This window comes from Arachis hypogaea, chromosome 17 (genome assembly GCF_003086295.3).
Source record: "Arachis hypogaea cultivar Tifrunner chromosome 17, arahy.Tifrunner.gnm2.J5K5, whole genome shotgun sequence".
Classification (NCBI taxonomy): domain Eukaryota; kingdom Viridiplantae; phylum Streptophyta; class Magnoliopsida; order Fabales; family Fabaceae; genus Arachis; species Arachis hypogaea.
Window position 1 is genome coordinate 2,743,164 of NC_092052.1, and position 17,668 is coordinate 2,760,831.

The 17,668-nt window shown below is 34.4% G+C and overlaps 2 protein-coding genes and 1 long non-coding RNA gene across 4 annotated transcripts; 2 read left to right on the plus strand and 1 right to left on the minus strand.

The window, feature by feature from the left end:
• Window positions 1-5,179: 5,179 nt before the first annotated feature.
• Window positions 5,180-7,059, plus strand: LOC140181004 (uncharacterized). The gene is made up of 2 exons (XR_011875484.1): window positions 5,180-5,567; window positions 6,844-7,059. It is a non-coding gene; the product is annotated as an uncharacterized lncRNA (long non-coding RNA).
• Window positions 7,060-7,098: 39 nt separating this feature from the next.
• On the minus strand, window positions 7,099-9,006 carry LOC112765066 (heat shock protein 16-like). 2 transcript variants are annotated; one of them, XM_025810929.3, is made up of 5 exons: window positions 8,849-9,006; window positions 8,465-8,747; window positions 8,273-8,387; window positions 7,762-7,926; window positions 7,099-7,441 (listed from the first exon to the last, which is right to left on the minus strand). In XM_025810929.3, the coding sequence occupies exons 1-5, from the start codon at window positions 8,870-8,872 to the stop codon at window positions 7,405-7,407; spliced, it is 624 nt and encodes a 207-aa protein (XP_025666714.2). In that variant the 5' UTR covers window positions 8,873-9,006; the 3' UTR covers window positions 7,099-7,404. The 2 variants fall into 2 exon arrangements, with proteins under 2 accessions (XP_025666714.2, XP_025666712.2); XM_025810927.3 differs by having other exon boundaries at window positions 8,273-8,390.
• A 1,800-nt stretch (window positions 9,007-10,806) lies between these two features.
• Window positions 10,807-16,041, plus strand: LOC112765064 (uncharacterized). Its single transcript, XM_025810926.3, has 6 exons — window positions 10,807-11,186; window positions 13,745-14,395; window positions 14,481-14,805; window positions 14,884-15,011; window positions 15,099-15,158; window positions 15,740-16,041. Exons 1-5 carry the CDS (start codon window positions 10,852-10,854, stop codon window positions 15,142-15,144), a joined length of 1,485 nt encoding a protein of 494 aa, XP_025666711.1. The 5' UTR covers window positions 10,807-10,851; the 3' UTR covers window positions 15,145-15,158; window positions 15,740-16,041.
• Window positions 16,042-17,668: the final 1,627 nt, after the last annotated feature.

The window sequence follows — 17,668 nt, forward strand, 5'->3', positions numbered from 1 at the left end:
CCGCTTTACTAACATAAGTAAGATCATATTGCTCTTGGATTAATGGACATTGATATGCTTCCATGGAGGTTTGTGGCGGAGAGGGAGAATCATAATATGGTTGGAAAGAAGATTCATCAAAGCTTTGAGATGGGAAGTCATTTTGGTTATTGGTAGAGGGTGAAATTATACGGGACGTAAATTCTTGGAGGGTAGAGGTGAAACTAGTGAAGGCGGTTTGGAGCTCGTCTTGCTCTTGAAGAATGATGCCAAGTGTATCATTTATGGGGACTTGGGTTGGAGGGAAAAAATGTTGGAGTGGTGGTGATTCAAGGGTTGCTTGTTCATAATCGTCACAAGGGTATGCATAGGGGGAATATGGATTTGGATCATATGTAGGCAATTGGTGGAAATAAGATGTGGGTTGAGAATATGGTGCATAGAATGGTGGTGGTTGAGAGGTATAACCATGATAAGAGTCATCATATTCATAGGAATGATATGCATTATAGGAAGGATTACCATCATAGTAACTTGAAGGGGAAGGTTGCCATGATGAGTGCTCATATGGATATGGCTCCCTTCCTAAGAATTCATCTCTCCCATAATGTGAGCCATCATTCAAGTTTTCATCGCCTACAAAATAGTCATAGTCATATCCAAAACCACAAGGAGGAGAATTCATAGTGACAAATAGGAACAAAATTAATAGAGATCTAAAACTAATGAAAACTAACAAACAAACAAAAGGCAAACATATTCACAATATTCACATATTTACATTAACCAAAAACATGGCACTCATGCGCATTCCCCGGCAACGGCGCCATTTTGACGAATGAATTTTTGCCGGTGTAGAAATTATCAAGTGATCAATCGTAGTATAGTCTAAACCGACGCAAAATCCATCATCAAACAAATCTACAATCTATAATCGAGAGTATTAGTCCCGAGTCGTTCTTCCCTAGGAATGCTACAAGGATGCATGTATTGGTTAAGTGGTCTTTTTGTGGCTTGAAGAGTGTGGCATAAAAGTGTGAATAAAAGAAAACAACAATCAATCAATATTAAAAGCCTTGGCCAAGGTTGAACATTGGAAGTCCCATCACTATAGCTTCATTCAATTGTGATAACAAAGGAGTGTTGCTTTACTTAGTTAACCCCTAATCATAGAGGAAAGTCAATTAAAAGTAATTAACTCAAGTCACAAGTCCTAGTCTTACCCTAGGGAAGTCTAGCTTTAGTGCACTCTAAGTCAATTAGCAATCCTCAATTCTTAATCAACAATTGACATCCATTATTCAAGTGTCTCCAATGACTCAACCACTAGGCCAAGTGAGGAGATACTACTCCATATCTAAAATTGGCATTTTCTCAAACATTTGGAGAGCAAGAATGAAAGACATAGTAAAATTGAGAAGAGATCTAGAATCAAAGTAATTCAACACAAGAGATTAACAACAATCAACAATGAACAACAATGAAAATGAGATCTTCAATGAATTAATAGAATCCAAAACAACAAAGTTAAACCTAAGATCTATAAGAATTGAACAATTACAAACACTAATTGAGATTAGAGAAGAGGATCTACAACATGAACAAAGTGAATTGAGAGTTGTACTAGATCTCACCAAGGAATGGTTGAGAATTGAGAAAATGAAGATGAATCCTAGAGAGAAGTTGGAGTTTCTCTCTCTACAAATGTAACTAACTAAAAATATCTACCTAAGGATCTAAAATTAGTCTATGGATGTGAATGTGTGTTAATCCCCTTCAATCCTTGGCTCTTATATGCATTTTGGCGCCAAAGTTGGTTGTTGAAACCTTCCAAAATCGCCAGGCACGTGTTGCCTTAATGAAGTCATGTGCGATCATCGACGCGTGCGCGCACGGTACGCGTGCGCGTCCCTGGCCGATTCCGCAATGCGCGCGCGAGCGCCTTGTGCGCGTACGCGTGCATGGCTGACTTTGCTTCTTTGACTTTTTGTGCTTCTCTCCACTTGCATGCTTTCTTCCTTGCTTCCTTTGATCCATGCCTAGCCTATTTCAACCTGAGATTACTAGCAAACACATCAAGGCATCTTATGGAATCAAACAGAAACTAGAATTCATCAAAATAAGGCTTGAAAAGCATGTTTTTACACTTAATCACAAATACGGGAGAGATAACAAAATCATGCTAATTCCTAGGCTAAATGTGACAAAAGGTTATCAAGATGCTCTAAATTCAATGCAAAACAAACCGTCAAATTGGGGTTTGTCAGTGATCGACCCTATACACTAGAGCGACTGGAGCGGATACACTTCCGGAGAGGGTTCGATGCTCGATTCCTTGTTCCCGACTTTCATGAGCTCTCTTCTTGCAAGTCTGTTTGAACTTTATTTTGATATTTGAATTGGTAGGATTCATGAGTTATCATACTACTTAGCCCTACTTGATATATATTCTTGGAGATTGATTTACTTTTGACCAAGTAGATAGAGTCATATTGTATTTAGTTGCATGCATGTAGATAGGTACATATAGTTTAATTGCATTGAATAAATGTTCATACCCTTTTCTTGTCCTTCTTTATTCTTAGCATGAGGACATGCTCGGTTTAAGTGTGGAAGATTTGATAAACTCCGATTTTGTGGTTTATCTTGTGCTTATTTTGGGAGATTTTATCACCTTTTCTCACATTTATTCAATGAAATAGCATGGTTTTGCAATTCTCCCTTGATTTGTGCTTAAATATGAAAACATGCTTTTTAGGCCCTAAAATTGGTGATTTTAATTCACTTTAATTCCATTCGATGCCTTGATATGTTTGTTGAGTAAATTCAGGTTCATAAGGCAAGTATTGGATGGAAGAAGTGAGGAGAAAAGCATGCAAAGTGGGAGAACTCATGAAGAAATGAAGGAACCGTAAAGCTGTCAAGACTGACCTCTTCGCACTCAAACGACCATAACTTGAGCTACAGAGGTTCAAATGAGGCAGTTCTAGTTGCGTTAGAAAGCTAACATCCGGGGCTTCGAAATGATATAAAATTTGTCATAGTTGCCTAATGTATAGGGGCGCGCACGTGCTATGTGTGCGGACACACCGATGATGCACGTGATTCACTAAGAAGCAACTCGTGGCTAGTGATTTCTAGCTCATTTTAGGCCCAATCCAACTCATTTCTGATACTATTGAACCCAAGGATTGAGGGGGGGGGGAATGAATCAAGTAGTCATAGTTTAGTTTTCATCATGTTTTAGGTTAGAATTCTAGAGAGAGAAGCTCTCCCTTCTCTCTAGAATTTAGGGTAGTTTAGGTTTAATTTTCTTAAATCCAACCTTTGATTCTTGTTTTGATTTAGCTTTTCCTCTTAATTTCTTGTTATTACATCTTGGATCTTCTAGTTTTACTTGTTAGTTTCTTATTTTACTCTCTTTTATGTTTATGAACCATTGTTGAATCTTGATTTCTTCTAATACAATTTTATGTTTCCATGTCTCTTTTATGTTTATCTTCATTGCTATTGTTGATTTCTTGTTCATGATGGTTATGGATCTTGTTAATTCTTGCATTTGGTGATGTTTACTTTTCTTGCACTCTAGGTGTTTGATAGAATGTTTCCTTTAGTTTTTGAGTAGTTCTCTTGACTCTTGGCCTAGGCTAAAGGAATTGAATGATCTTGAGTTATTGGGTCTCATTGAATTAGTGATTTGAGAACCCTATGTGATCAATTTGACACCCAATGACACTAGCCTACTACTAGGTTAATTAGTAGTGAGGTTAGACCTTATAGGTTGATGTGATCAAACCCATTTGACGTACTTCAAGCTTAGGAGTAGATATTACGTACTTAAGGCTTTTGAGAAGTAGACTTAATGAGTTGGTATCTCATAATTATCAATATTTGGTTTGTTGACAAGGATGGTGATCTCAATTACCTATGTCTAGCCAAGAGTACTTTTCCTTTATTTTATTAGTTTTTATCATTTTACTTTTTTGTCATTTAATTTTTCTTGCCATTTCTTTTCTTGCAAAAATATAAAACCAAACCCCCTTGTATTTTCATAGCCAATAATTGATCACTTCATTGTAATTCCTTGTGAGACGACCCGGAGTTTAAATACTTCGGTTAATTTTCATTTGGGGTTTGTTACTTGTGACAACCAAATTTAATTTGATGTGAGATTTGTTTGTTGGTTTGGAGCTATGCTTACAACGAAATTCTTCTTTCTATAAGAGAAATTCCTAACCAACGCAATTCTCACTATCAGTCATGCGATAGGACTTGTCTTAATGACGAGTTTAAGTTTTAGATGCATGACTGTCTATTGATTAATGCTGTTAGTCGACCGTTGCATTCCTCATGGTATTAAGTCTGGCCAACTTAATACTAATGACTTATGTATATGGGAATGCTAATGGATTATCATAGACGAAATAGAAATAATAGGTTATGCGAATTACAGGATTTGGTTTCGTTAGAAGTTACGTTTTATGGGTTGTATTCGATTCGACGTATACTCTTTACTCGTGCTATGTGACTTGGTGTCATCTCTTCTTTCATTGTTTTCATTGGAATTCTTTGTTCCGGATTCCCTCTTTAAAAAGTGGTTTGATTACTCCTTTCAACCACACCTTATCGTTCATATGTTTCTTTGCCTGATTGTGATCCTATCTGTTCATTTAAATCTTTTCGGATATACATTCTTGGCATAGCCTGTATCATTCTTCATGAATCATGTTTTCTTTTAGTAAAGTCTGAACTTATTTTATTATATCAATTTTTTAGGACGAAAATTTTTTATAAGTGGGATAGGATGTAAGACCCCTAATTTTTTAAAAATTAAATAATTAATTATTTATGAGCAAATATATTATATTGAGACGTAGGTTTTATTATTAATAATATTAAACTATTATTATTATTATTATTATTATTATTATTATTATTAAAATTTAAAAGAAAAAAAAAAAGTTAAACGTAGATATTTATATGCCTGCATATATATAAAGACATACGCACCTTAGTCATCATATAATTCCACACATGCACCTTAGTCATCATATAATTCCATTTCCTTTTCTTTACTTTACCGAAAACCAAAAAGAAAAAGAAAAAGAAGGAAACGTGGACTAGGTGCATGAATATATATATATATATATATATATATATATATATATATATATATATATATATGTATGTATTTGTGTGTAACTTGACACCTAATGAATCTTTTATATCCACAAGTCACCATTAGCCTTAACTATCTTCATTTTTTTTCACTCAACACCGAACATAAACCCAAAAAAAGAAAAAGAAAGGTCGATAGAGAATGTGATGCTTCCATGGAAACCCTGAGTTTCCGACTCTAATTTCTTGCGATCCGTAACTAAAAAAATCTAATCCGGTAAAAGTGTTTATATTCTTCTCCTCTACGCGTTGGCGTTATTTTTGTCCGGTAAAAGTTGACGGTGATGTAGCTCCTCTTCCCCTTGAGTTCGGCTAACTAGAGTTCTAGGAAGCACAGACGATTTCTGACGCTTTCTTCTTCAGCAGCTCAATCAGAAAGAAGCTTTCGAGGATTTTGGTTCCGTACGAAGGTAGGGGATTTTATTTTGAAATTAACTGTTTTAAACTATGAATGCCATGGAAGTCTAGTGGGTATTTGTAAATAATTTAAGATTGTTTGGAATGACTAAATGATGAATTTGAGTTGTGGTTGTGACTGAATTTGATGAATATGTATTTGATTTCTTGATTGAAAAGAGATTGAAAATGGTTCAGTTGGGATCCGAAAAGGGTGGCTAAGTCCGAATTTTAGGGGAAGTGCTGCCAAAATTTTATAAAATCTGAGGTTTTATTTGAAAAGTTATTTTAAAAGATTTGGTTTTAGAAAATTAAATTATTTGAGATTTATTTAGTTGAGAAAAGGTGTGTTCTATTTTTTTTAAAAACTCGATTTATTAAAGAAAAATATCATGTTTTAAATCTAATTTTGTAAGGAGAGATTTTGTTTTAAGTGTTGTTTTGAGCTCAGTTTTTTAAGAAAAGGAATCTCTGCCACAAGAGAACAGGGAATAAGAATTTAAAGAATATATTAACTAAAAGGATCTCTGCTACAGGAGAGCAGAGAACAAAGATTAAAGAAATATATTAAATTAATGAAATGTCTGCCACAGGAGAGCAGATGTGATATTGTTTGAGCCTTAGTGGCAAATGTAAAGTGGGGACGCCCACACACTGAGAACTGTTTTCCAGATGTACGCTTATTGATTTGGAAAGTCACACTGTATGCGGCCTAGCCGTACGACTTATAAGCACACTGTATGCATCTGGAAAGCCATATCTGGGACTTGTGTCCGGATAATGTCGGGAGCGGATAGGCAACCGACACATGAGCTCATAGCCTGCATTAGGGACAGGCATGCATCATATGCATTTATATGACATTGTTTGGGTGTGCATATTATAATTGGTTTGCCTATGTGAATAGTTACATTTAATTGCTAATTGTTCTACTTGATATAAGTGCTTGATTGTGTTTGAACCTTCTTACTTGTGTTTGTGGCTGAAAATTGGTTGGATTGTGATGAATTAGTAGTTGATTGAGTTGCTTGGGCCTAGGGCCGTGGTTGATTATGAGATGTTGTGGTTGAAATATGACTAATTTTGTGATTAAAATCTGTTTTGAGTTAAGAAGTTTAAAGAAAAGTAATTATTTATCTGAAGTAGAGATAAAAGTATTTCCAAAGGTTTAACAAAATAGTTTTATTGAGTAAGTTAATTATTTGTATTGAATTCATTACTTTTACGTCATTCCCAATCCCTATTGAGAACGTGTGGTTTGTTCTCACCCAAAATCTTCCACCCTTTCAGTGACACAGGTTCGAAGATTCAGTAAGAAGTTGCAGACGATTAGTAGATTTATTTGTGGTTCCTGTTGTTTTTTATAGAGTTCCCTCGCCCTTGTTGTTTCAGGGTTTTTATTTTATCCAGAGGGATAGGTATTGTATTTGAGTTTTACATTGAATTTAATTGTATGGCATCTATTATTATTAATAATTATGTGATTATTGTTATTCGAAGACCTTTTGTTATGTGATTTTAATTACTAAAATCTATTTTCTGAAATTTTCTTAAAAACTAAAACGTGATACCGATGTAAAGGCTTAATATTAAATAGTAAATAAGGAAAACAGGTTAGTAACGCCTCACTTTTGGTACGATCATGACGTGCTAAAAGTTAGGATGTTACATAAGGTTAAGCCAAATTCTTTTGTTTAGTGGCATATAAAATAAGACATAGATAGACATAACTGGTACAGAAGAAATAAAAGCATTTCCAAAGCACAACATAGCCTATCTTATGATCTATTTATGATATGATCATAACCAAACAAATGCTCCAAAATATGTTTTGGCTGCAATCAACCTCATTCAAATCTTAGGAATTATTATCTGAAGAAATCCATCCCTGAAATTTCAGAAACAAAGAAAACAAGATTAGAAATATCAGCTTCAATTCACATGTGTCTACTATTGATGAAGAATGTTAACATAGATTCAATCAAACACTAACACTTCTTTTGTAAGTTCAAATGAACTTATGTGATTGTGAGATATTGAGTCTTTATGAATCATGATTGTACTTAGTTTTCTAGCTGAAATTGAAAATTTGATTTTAGAATACTATTAACTCTGTAATGAACTATGCATCAGTGGCTAGTTTCAAGAGTTATGAATCTTAAATAGTCAACAAATAACAAGTTAAATAACACTTGAGGTTTCACTCACTGGAATTCAGCTGATATATGATCCTTGTTCACGCCGGAAGGGAGTGGCCAGACCGCCTCGCATGGTCCATATAGTATCTCGCACTTGTTATACGAAGAAAACGAGGCATTTGGAGACCCTGCAATTGTCAAGTAGCTAGTAGAGCCTCTACCTTTGAGAGATAACCTGCCACACAGTTCACATATAGTAGGTCACAAACTTAACACAATTCATAACCAAGAATGTTAATTATTGTTAACATTTTGATTTTCTACCTACCATTCTTTCTTTCACAATTTTTTATGAAACATATATCATAAGAAATGGTTTAAACATATACACTAACATAATTTGATTTGATCAATGTAGCCGATTCCATCTAGTTAGATAAGACTTACTTTTCGATGCGTATGCATAAATTGGATCACATATGAGACTTCAATAGTGACTTGAGTAAAAAGATTGTGCAACATTTTATTAAGCTTTATCCTTTCCATCAGTTGAGAAGATTATAACAGAAATGGTTACTTACTTTTGATCATCAACCTCCACTCTTATGTCATTGATCCTAACTCCTGGAACTTCAACTGTGATAACATATTTTCCTTTTGATTCCGCGACATCCATCCTCGGAGACCACTCAGTTCCTGCTAAGAAAAAAGTTTATAAATGTAGCATACTTCCATTTTAATAACTTTTGGGTTCAAATCTCTAACATACTAACCATTAATTTCAGAATGTAGTTGGTCTACTCGCGGTAGCGGTTTCCTTGGCCTAGAAAATGAAGGAGGTTCAATTGTACTAAATTCACCACCCTGCACTGGAGCCAATGGTTGAACCACTGAACTTAAGTAATCCGATTCAGTTCTCGCCGATCTAGCAAAACACGGCGCTCTTCCGGGTCTGGCAAAACAAGGTGTACTTTCAGGTCTAGCAAAACATAGTGCTCTTGTGTTAGCAGGACTCTGATAAGATGCAGAACCAAAAGTTTTAGGAGTTGGAGCACCCTGCAAAATTTTTCATATTAATTATGCTACTAAGTTTCTTCTTCTGAAAAAGAATCACATAGAAGCAGTATTTCAGCCAATAAGAAATTTGTTGTTATTACCTCTTCAGCTGAAATCTGCCTCATGAAATAACCATAAGATTCAGATGATTGGCGCGCGAAATACACCTTGTTATCGCATCGCCGGAGCACAGAGTTCAAACTACCACTGCAGTTCTGATGAAAAAGGGAATGAAAATGAATTAACAAAACAAGTTGCATACACATACTAATGATGAAAAGGGTAAAGATTATTATGTAAGACATCATACAAAAAAATGCTAGAGAACAGTAGCATATGGAAATTCTGAATTAGCACCTTAATATAGAACTAATTAATTCCTTGCCCTTTATGAAACACAGAGATCTGATGTTAAATCCTTTTGTTTTATAAAGTTGAAAGTTGCTAGAACTCTATGCTAAGCTTAGGAACTTTTAACATCTTGGATTTCAACATTTACTACTACCTATGAATGCAGATATGCAATGATAATGATGTCAAACTACAGAGTCACAAAGAATTTATCAAAAGCTAGATGCACAATTACATCAATTCATCCAATTTTAAACCTAAAAAGGGAAAACATTATCCAACCTTATATCAATTATGCTATGTGTGAATCTCACCAATTGATTTAAAGAATAAATTTTCCCTGTCTCCCTTTGGAGAGAAACCAAAAATGAAACAAAAGAGAATTTAATTTACATAGGATACCCAAATTATATTCAGTTAGTTAGATTCTCTCATGACAAAACATGATCCTAAGATTCTTATCATATGACCTCAGTGAGGAACACAAGTTCACAACCCTTGCTCCTTGTCAAGCATGTCAATAAAAATCCATAATTTCAATTGATCAATTCAAACAATTTCTTCAATAAAAAAAATAATAAGCAAAGAGCATATGATAAATTAATTAAAATAGGGAGAACATGAGTAGCTGAGATGTCATCAGTTGATGCAAAATGGGAAGCAATCAAGTTAACTCCTCTCCATATTTTTTTTTTTTTTTGCACTAAAATTCACTAAACCCAGATGAAGATGAATATGATGAAGGGTTTGTTTGGGTGAGCTTATAAGAAAAGATCTTTTTTTTTTCCGAGTTATCTGTTTTTAAAAGATCTTATAGAGAAGTAAAAGTAATTTTATATTTAGATATCTCATGCAAAAAGATCATTTTATCAATCTATGTCTGAGTATAACAATATAAAAGTATTTTTCTGTTTATTTATTACCTGAAAAATATCTTTTTTTAGAATAAAATATCTTTAAAAAAAAATGTAAATTGTAACTTCTCAAAGATGTTTTTTTTTTTAATTTTTCTAGTGTTTTTACTTTTATTACTAGAAATTTACCAAATACGCTAAAAGATAAAAAATTTTTTTTCAATTTTTATCAAAATAATGACGCCCAAACAAGCACAAAGTGTGTGTGTGTGTGACACTGCTTGAATCTAAAGATGAATAAGATTATAAGCAGTGAGAAGCTAATCATTGAGCACTGTGGAAGTTTTTTTGGTTGAGCAAAGGAACATGTGGGGCCTATTGAATCTAAATCTCTTTGAAACCTGAAGGTGTAAATCGAACCAGATCGAACGGTTTAACCAGATTAATCGAAAACCAACCATCAGTCGATTCGGTTAGCTTCATAAACTGCCTGGTAAAAACTGGTCAAAGAATTAATCAAACCAACAATTAATCGGTGAATTGCTGAAACAGACCAATTTTTAAAAGGGTTTTCGGTTTGGTGAACCCCCTCCAAACGACGACGTTTTATATTCCTAAAAAAAATTAAAAAAAGGAAACCCTAAATCCCCAATGCACCCAAGCATAGTTATAAAAATCGAATTGAACTGACTAATTCAACCGGATTAATTAGGAACCGTCACCAGGTCGGTCTGATGAGTCTCATAAACTGTTTGGCAAAAACTCGATCAGCGAATCGGTCAAACTAGTAGTTAACCGGTGAACTGCTAGGATCCGTTGGTTTTTTAAAGGGTTCCGGTTGGGATAACCCCTTCAAACGGCGTCGTTTTATAGTTTATAACAAAAAAAAAATATCCTAAATGGCTACCCAGCCTCGCAACCCAGTCCCACTCCCACTCCCACTCCCTCTCGGCCTCTCCTCTCAAACGGAAGAAAGTTTGAAATACAAGAACAAAAACCCTAACCCGCAGCCACCGCAGCCCCCACAGCCCCGCATCATTGTCATCGCCGAACTCTTCTCCGCTGGGTACAAGCGTCGCGTGTGGAAGGTCCGTCGCCGTCGCAGGAGCTGTGTCGCCGTCGTGTGGAAGCTCTGTGGCCGTCATCTGTTCGAGCTCTCTCTCTGTGTTCGAGCTCTCTCTGGTGTCGTCGTCTCCTCTGTCGTCGCCGTCACTCCCCTTCCCCCTCGCCGCCGGTAAGCACTGTGACTTGGAATTATTTTTGCTGGTTTTACTGTTGTTTGAAATTGAATTGCTAATTGTACCTTCTTATTTCATGTTTTGTTACTATATGTTCGAAGTGACTGAAAATAGCTTCTTAATCTTCTTGTTATAACATGATTAGGTTGTTCTAATGATTGAATGCTCCTATGATTAGTTCTATTTTGCACCTTTATCGATTGTAGTTTCATAAAATCCAAAAGCAAGTGATATTTTTGCATCAATGACTAGGCCTATTTTTTAGAAACAAATATTTGTGAGAGGAAAGTTTTTCTAATTAAATAAATATGTCATTTTCTTTTCTAAAGTCATCTGCATAAAGTCAATACGAAAATAATATTAAAGGTTCCAAAATCCAAACCATTAACATAGTAGAGTTTATGCTGCAGCATTTTCTTTTCCTTTCTTGTTGGGTTAAGCAAGCTTTTCTATTGATTTTTATTGTTATTGTTATTGTTATTGTCAGTAGTGATAAATTACATCTATTTTGGATTACTGATGGAGATATTGGAACACTTGATGATGATTCTGATTTGTGATGAGTTGTGCCTTTGATTAGTTGAAAACTTGTTTGTTAATGTTTCTTTTGATAGTAGAACATTAAGTGCTTGTCACTGTGCGTTTTGATTGTTTTTAGTTATGAACTTTGATATTTGAAGTTGTTTGTGAATTTTTAATATTAAATCATGGATAATTTATTTTGTGAAATTTTGAATTTTGTTATGTTAGAAATTATTAAATTTATATGTTTAAAATTATATGTAGGTTATTTAATAATTTTATTTAATATTTAATTAAACCGGTTAAACCCCGGTCGAACCAGTAAACTATTGAACCAGTGAACCTTGGTGGTTTGATTTAATTTTTGGGTGTTTCCAATTCTTTGGGTTTTATTTTGTATCTGTTTTCTAGCTTGATGTTTGCACTTTGCACCCCGTTTTATTTGTTGTTGAGTTTGCTCTAGACTGTTCCTCCATTACTAATAGATTCTAATTGATAACAACTCAAAACACTACCACACTCATGTTTAGTCTTTTAATTCATAATACACAATTTAAGTGATAGTAGCGGTTGCATCTATTAATCATTGCGAGTTTCTTATAAAAGGAAAATAATTTAGCTTTTATTATTTTAATTAAATTGTTTGGAGTGATAGTTTTTGCTTCTAGAGTTAAATGTTGTAGTTTGAAGACTGGTGATCCAATATGCATGTATTAAACTGTGGTTAGAAATACCAAAGTTACTATATTATATATTGAAAATGTAAACTCATTATTAAAACTCTTTTGGGACATATGTTATGTATGTAAAGTACAAAAATTTCTATATGTTAATCTTTACATACTAACTTAATTATAGAATGCTTATTTTATATATCCCTTAATCTACCGCTGCCATCCACCCCGACCCCTCCCCTCCGCTCCCCTTCTTCCCTTTTATTGTTGTGCCTCGCCTCCCTTCCCCTTTTGCTACCAACCCATCCCCTCCCCTTTCGCCGCCACCCCTTTCCCTCTTTGTCGTTTCTTCCCTTTTCGCCCCACCAGCCACCCTCACTAGCCATCTTTTAACGTATTCATCCTATCCTCCATGGCAGAATTAAAAAGAAGGCTCACAAAGCTTCAAGAACAAGAGCTCTGGTGCCAAATTGTAGGAAACCAAACATAGAAACTAGACGGAGTTGTATATTAGTATTATTCACCCTGATGAGTCTGGATCTCAACAAGAAGCCAACGGAAATAGGGCCCTATAGCAACCCCACTCTCCCAAGCCAATTGCCAAATTCAGCCTGCCTTTCCTTTCCTCCCCTTTATACGCGCCATGCGCACAGCCATGTGTTAGCATGGCGTTTCCCCTTGTCTCAATGTCTGCCAAGTTAACAATACTTGGGGACCCACTCAATTTTTCCACTCTGATTCTGCTTAATTCCGAAACTGTCGCTGAACCTTTTGTGCCTATATACCTGCCGCGCTTTGGGGTATTTATGCGTGTTATAAAATGGCGGCTTTAGGTTGCAATTTTTTTGAATTTGAGATGTAATTTGGTAATTTAGAAAACCATAAAACTAAACTAGAGCAGATATCACCTTTTCTCAGAAATGGCCTCTATACCCCCCCAAAACAAAAAAAAAAAAAAGATGTGGTGCTTCTGGAAGAACCACTGACGGGCCGTAGCTCCAGTCTGTTCCCTGATTTCTAGTTTGAGTCTTTTCTCTGTTTTGTTCTTTTTTCAATTTACATAGATTCATTATGTCTACTTCAAAACAACCAACAATTTCTTTTGAGTTTTCAGTATTCGACTATGCCATAATTGGCATTTAAGTTCTATGTCTTATTTGTTGACTTTGCTGAATTAATTGCATGTCTTATCGGTAGAAAATTGCTTATATTAATTAGATTTTATAATTTATTACTCGTGCAGTTTTTGTGCATGTTTTTTTGTGCATATACATGTATTTTTAGGCCATAATTCTGTTTCATATTTTTGGCTATCAGTCTTAATGTTTGTAATTTTCTTTTGATGTTTTTTAACTTAGGGAAAAACGTGCCATGTCTAGTGTATCTGAAAAAAGCCAGTTTTGGTACGATTACGGGTCTGGTATGAGTGGGTTTTCAGATTTGCCTTCCCCTCTTCCATATAGGGTGAGGGTTAGTCAGTTTTCTGAAAACCAAGATGCTGGTGAACTACAACGTCGATACACCAAACAAGTTGAGTGGAGTATCTTTGACGGAAATATATTTCTGAGAATGCATTATTTAGATGTTTCACGGAAAAGGATCATTTCAGAATACTATGAATCCGATTTAGAAGGTTGGCTAGAAACCAAAAACAGTTTGAAGTATCAATCGGGTACAGATTGGTGGGACAATATAAAAGAAGACTTCATATCAATCTTTAGACCTGTCTTTAAAGGTCTAAAAATGTTGCATTTAAAAGGTCAATTCCATGGAAATTTAAGTTTGAATGATGGTATAAAGGTTCAAACCTGTAATGGACAGAGACGCGGGGTCCTAACAGACATGGCAGTGCTGCCAGTGCAAGGCAAAATAGATGAGCAACTATCGTCTGATGTCAACACCTTGCAAAACATTATTAGGAAGGTTTTGGATTTCCCGTTTGAAGGCGGCATTGTAATGATAAAAGAGGTTCAAGATTTATGTTTGTCTCAATTGAAATACTATTCGAGGTAATTTTTTATTGTTTATTTTTTTTAATTAGTTAACATGATGAGAAACTTTCTTAATTGAAAATAATTTCAAATTTCAATTTAGGAATTCCCACCTCACAATAAAGTGGTCTCTGGATCCGGTTTTATTTTGGGATGTGAATCGACGAAGAAGGTTTTTGTTAGCTGTCTATTGGGCCTTTTATCGTCAAGGATCATCATCATCACCACCAGAACCGGATAAAGAAATTTTAGCCAGTTCCATGTTTCAGAGTTGGCATTATAACCCTGGCCAAGCTACTTTATATACGGTCTACAACCACGAATTAGATCCTGAGAAGTGGGCTACAGATTACAGTATCCTCAAATTTTATAGAAACTGCATCAAGCACGCAAAGTACCCAAACAACGATGAAATAAGGAAGAACTGGGTAATGAAAATTGTAAATATATTACTATACTATAGGTTAAATTTTTTTATATTGATTAATTTTATTATTCTTTTGCAGGTGTTGTGTCCTGAGAACATTCATGAATTATTTATGGAACATGCTGAGGGTTTAAATGTTTTAAATATGAGCATATTGACCACGAGTCAAATTTTTCAAATTCAACCCGTGGCTTCACGTCGTGATAAGTTAGTAATCTAAATGTTATTTAATTTGTACTTCACTTCTTTTTTTTTCTTTTTTTTTATTTGATTATTTGAATTATTCTTTTTCAGGATTGAATCCATATGGAGGTCATTAGCAAATCAAATCGGCCTATAGGATATGTGAAAAAGGTTAGATTCATGTCTACTTGTGTGTTTAGTTTTGCTAATTGATAAGCTACTTCTCCATGATGAATTGAATTCATAAAGACAAGAATGCATTTGTTCACTCCAGTATTCATTGATCTGATTTATTATAACTGCAACATAAAAATATCATCTATATCAGCCTGAAATTATACTACCAAGATTGAGCTTACCGTAGAAAGAATCACTGGATATGGAGTGAAAGGTCAGTGGTCCCATTTTAATTATAAAATGCATGGAAACATTTATCCAAGTTGTATCAATAAATTCCCAAGTCTTTCCGTCTCAACTCTACAAATGCGACTAACAGAGATATTTTTAAGGTTGATGAAATGAAATCTGAAACAAAAGTTGCAATAAGATTAATCTTGGTGCAATTATGCCATAATAGCTTTGAAGCGATCAATCTTTCATGGACATTAGAATTATTTGACATTAGAGTAGCCATGGTTTTTGTTGTTTTAATTTCTAAATAAACAAACAAAGTTACCAATTATTTGAGTTTATAATTCTGAAATTTCCATGACTTTACTTTAAATTTGTTTGTCTACTGCGAATTTATGCAGATTTTTGCAGATGTGTTTGATGATAAAGTTGTTGGGAAGGAAAATCCAAGAAGATTCTTCTTAAAAGAAAAACCTTCGAATTTCTCATTTGTTCTTGGGAATCTCATCTGGGACAAGTACCAAAAACCAAACTTCAATTATTAAGCTCTGCTCAGTGCCTAGTACTTTTTTTTTTTTTTTGGGTAACTTAGAGGGGCCAGTGCCTAGTACTTTATTATTAATTTGCACTTAGATCCAGCACTCCAATTGCTTGCAAGCCCATTAAATTTAAAAGCCCTCGGTATATGCATTTCTTCAAGAAACAATTTTATTTATATATATATAAACAACAACTACACGTAAACTAAACTAAACAAAAGATATATAAGGAGTTTGGTGGTTATAACATACCATCTACAAAAACCTTGGATTGATGCTTCTCTTGGTACCCATTATTGACAACCTCAGCGATTGTTTTAACCTTTGCTTGTTCGAAGTTGAAACACCAAGCTCTGTGTGTGGTTTTTTCTTCTCTCTCACTCTCCCATGCCTACCTTGTTCTCCCAAAAGAAAGAAAGAAAGGAAGAATGAAGGACTGCTTATAGTAGTGCTAGTGTATTACCCGGGCCATGCACGGGAATGTTACCAAAAACTAAAATTTCTTATAACTCTTGCCGAAGAGAACTTTTTTCCTATCTCCCTTTAGAGAGAATCCAAAAATGAAACAAAAGAGAATTTACTTTACACAAGATACCCAAATTATATTCAGTTAGTTAGATTCTCTCATGATAAAACATGATCCTAAGATTCTAATCATATGACCTCAGTGAGGAACACAAGTTCACTACTCTTGCTCCCCACTTAGTATCAACTTGTCAAGCATGTCAATAAAAATCCATAATTTCAATTGATCAATTCAAACAATTTCTTCAATAAAAAAAAAAGTAAAGAGGAGGATAAATTAATTATCATAGGGAGAACATGAGCAGCTGAGATGTCATCAGTTGATGCAAAATGGGAAGCAATCAAGTTAACTCTGCGCCTCACCAATTCACTCCCCATATTTTTTTTTTTGGCACTAAACCAAGATGAAGATGAATATGAAGTTTATGACACTGGATCTGAAGATGAATAAGAATATAAGCAGTGAGAACCCAATCATTGAGCACTGTGGAAGATTTTTTGGTTGAGCAAAGGAACATGTGGGTCCCATTGAATCTAAATATCTTTGAAACTTGAAGGTGTAAAGAGTTAAAGATGCCACATGGTCCTCACCACTAACCTAAATTATCAACTTAGTAGAATAGAATAAGAATAGTGATGTTCTTTTATATATGTTTTAAATTATAAATTCTATAACTATAAAAAAAATATAAGTACTTTCTCTTATTAACAATTCTACAATTAAACAAATGAAATTACTTAATATATAAAAAGGGAATATTTGCATATTGCAAAATGTACAATTTAATTATTTATTTCTTTTACTACATAATTTTTACAATATAATGTAACTAAAAATGCAAAGTAGAGTTATCTTGACATTGTTCAAAGCTGAAAGCATTAGCTTTAGCTGCAAAATGCAAAAATCAGAATTCAGAAATATGAACAATGAATTTGACGTTCATATGATTTGAGGTGCCGTCTTCAACAAACATAACGACATTCAATCCAACAAAAAAGCTTGATCTCACCGACCCAGATTGGATCTCTCTCTCTCTCTCTCCCTCTCAATCTTCCTTAGGTCAGTTTCATTCTTTGTTTCCCGCCAAATGTTCATTTCAGTAACTAATTCATCGTGGGTCTTTTCTTATTGTTATGGAATTGGGATGGATGATGATTTCTATATACAAACAAAAGATATATTAATAAAAAAAAATAGTTTTTGATCCCAAAGTTGGACTAAATCCCCATAATGGTCCTCCAGATTCAGTCCGTGCACTGATTTAG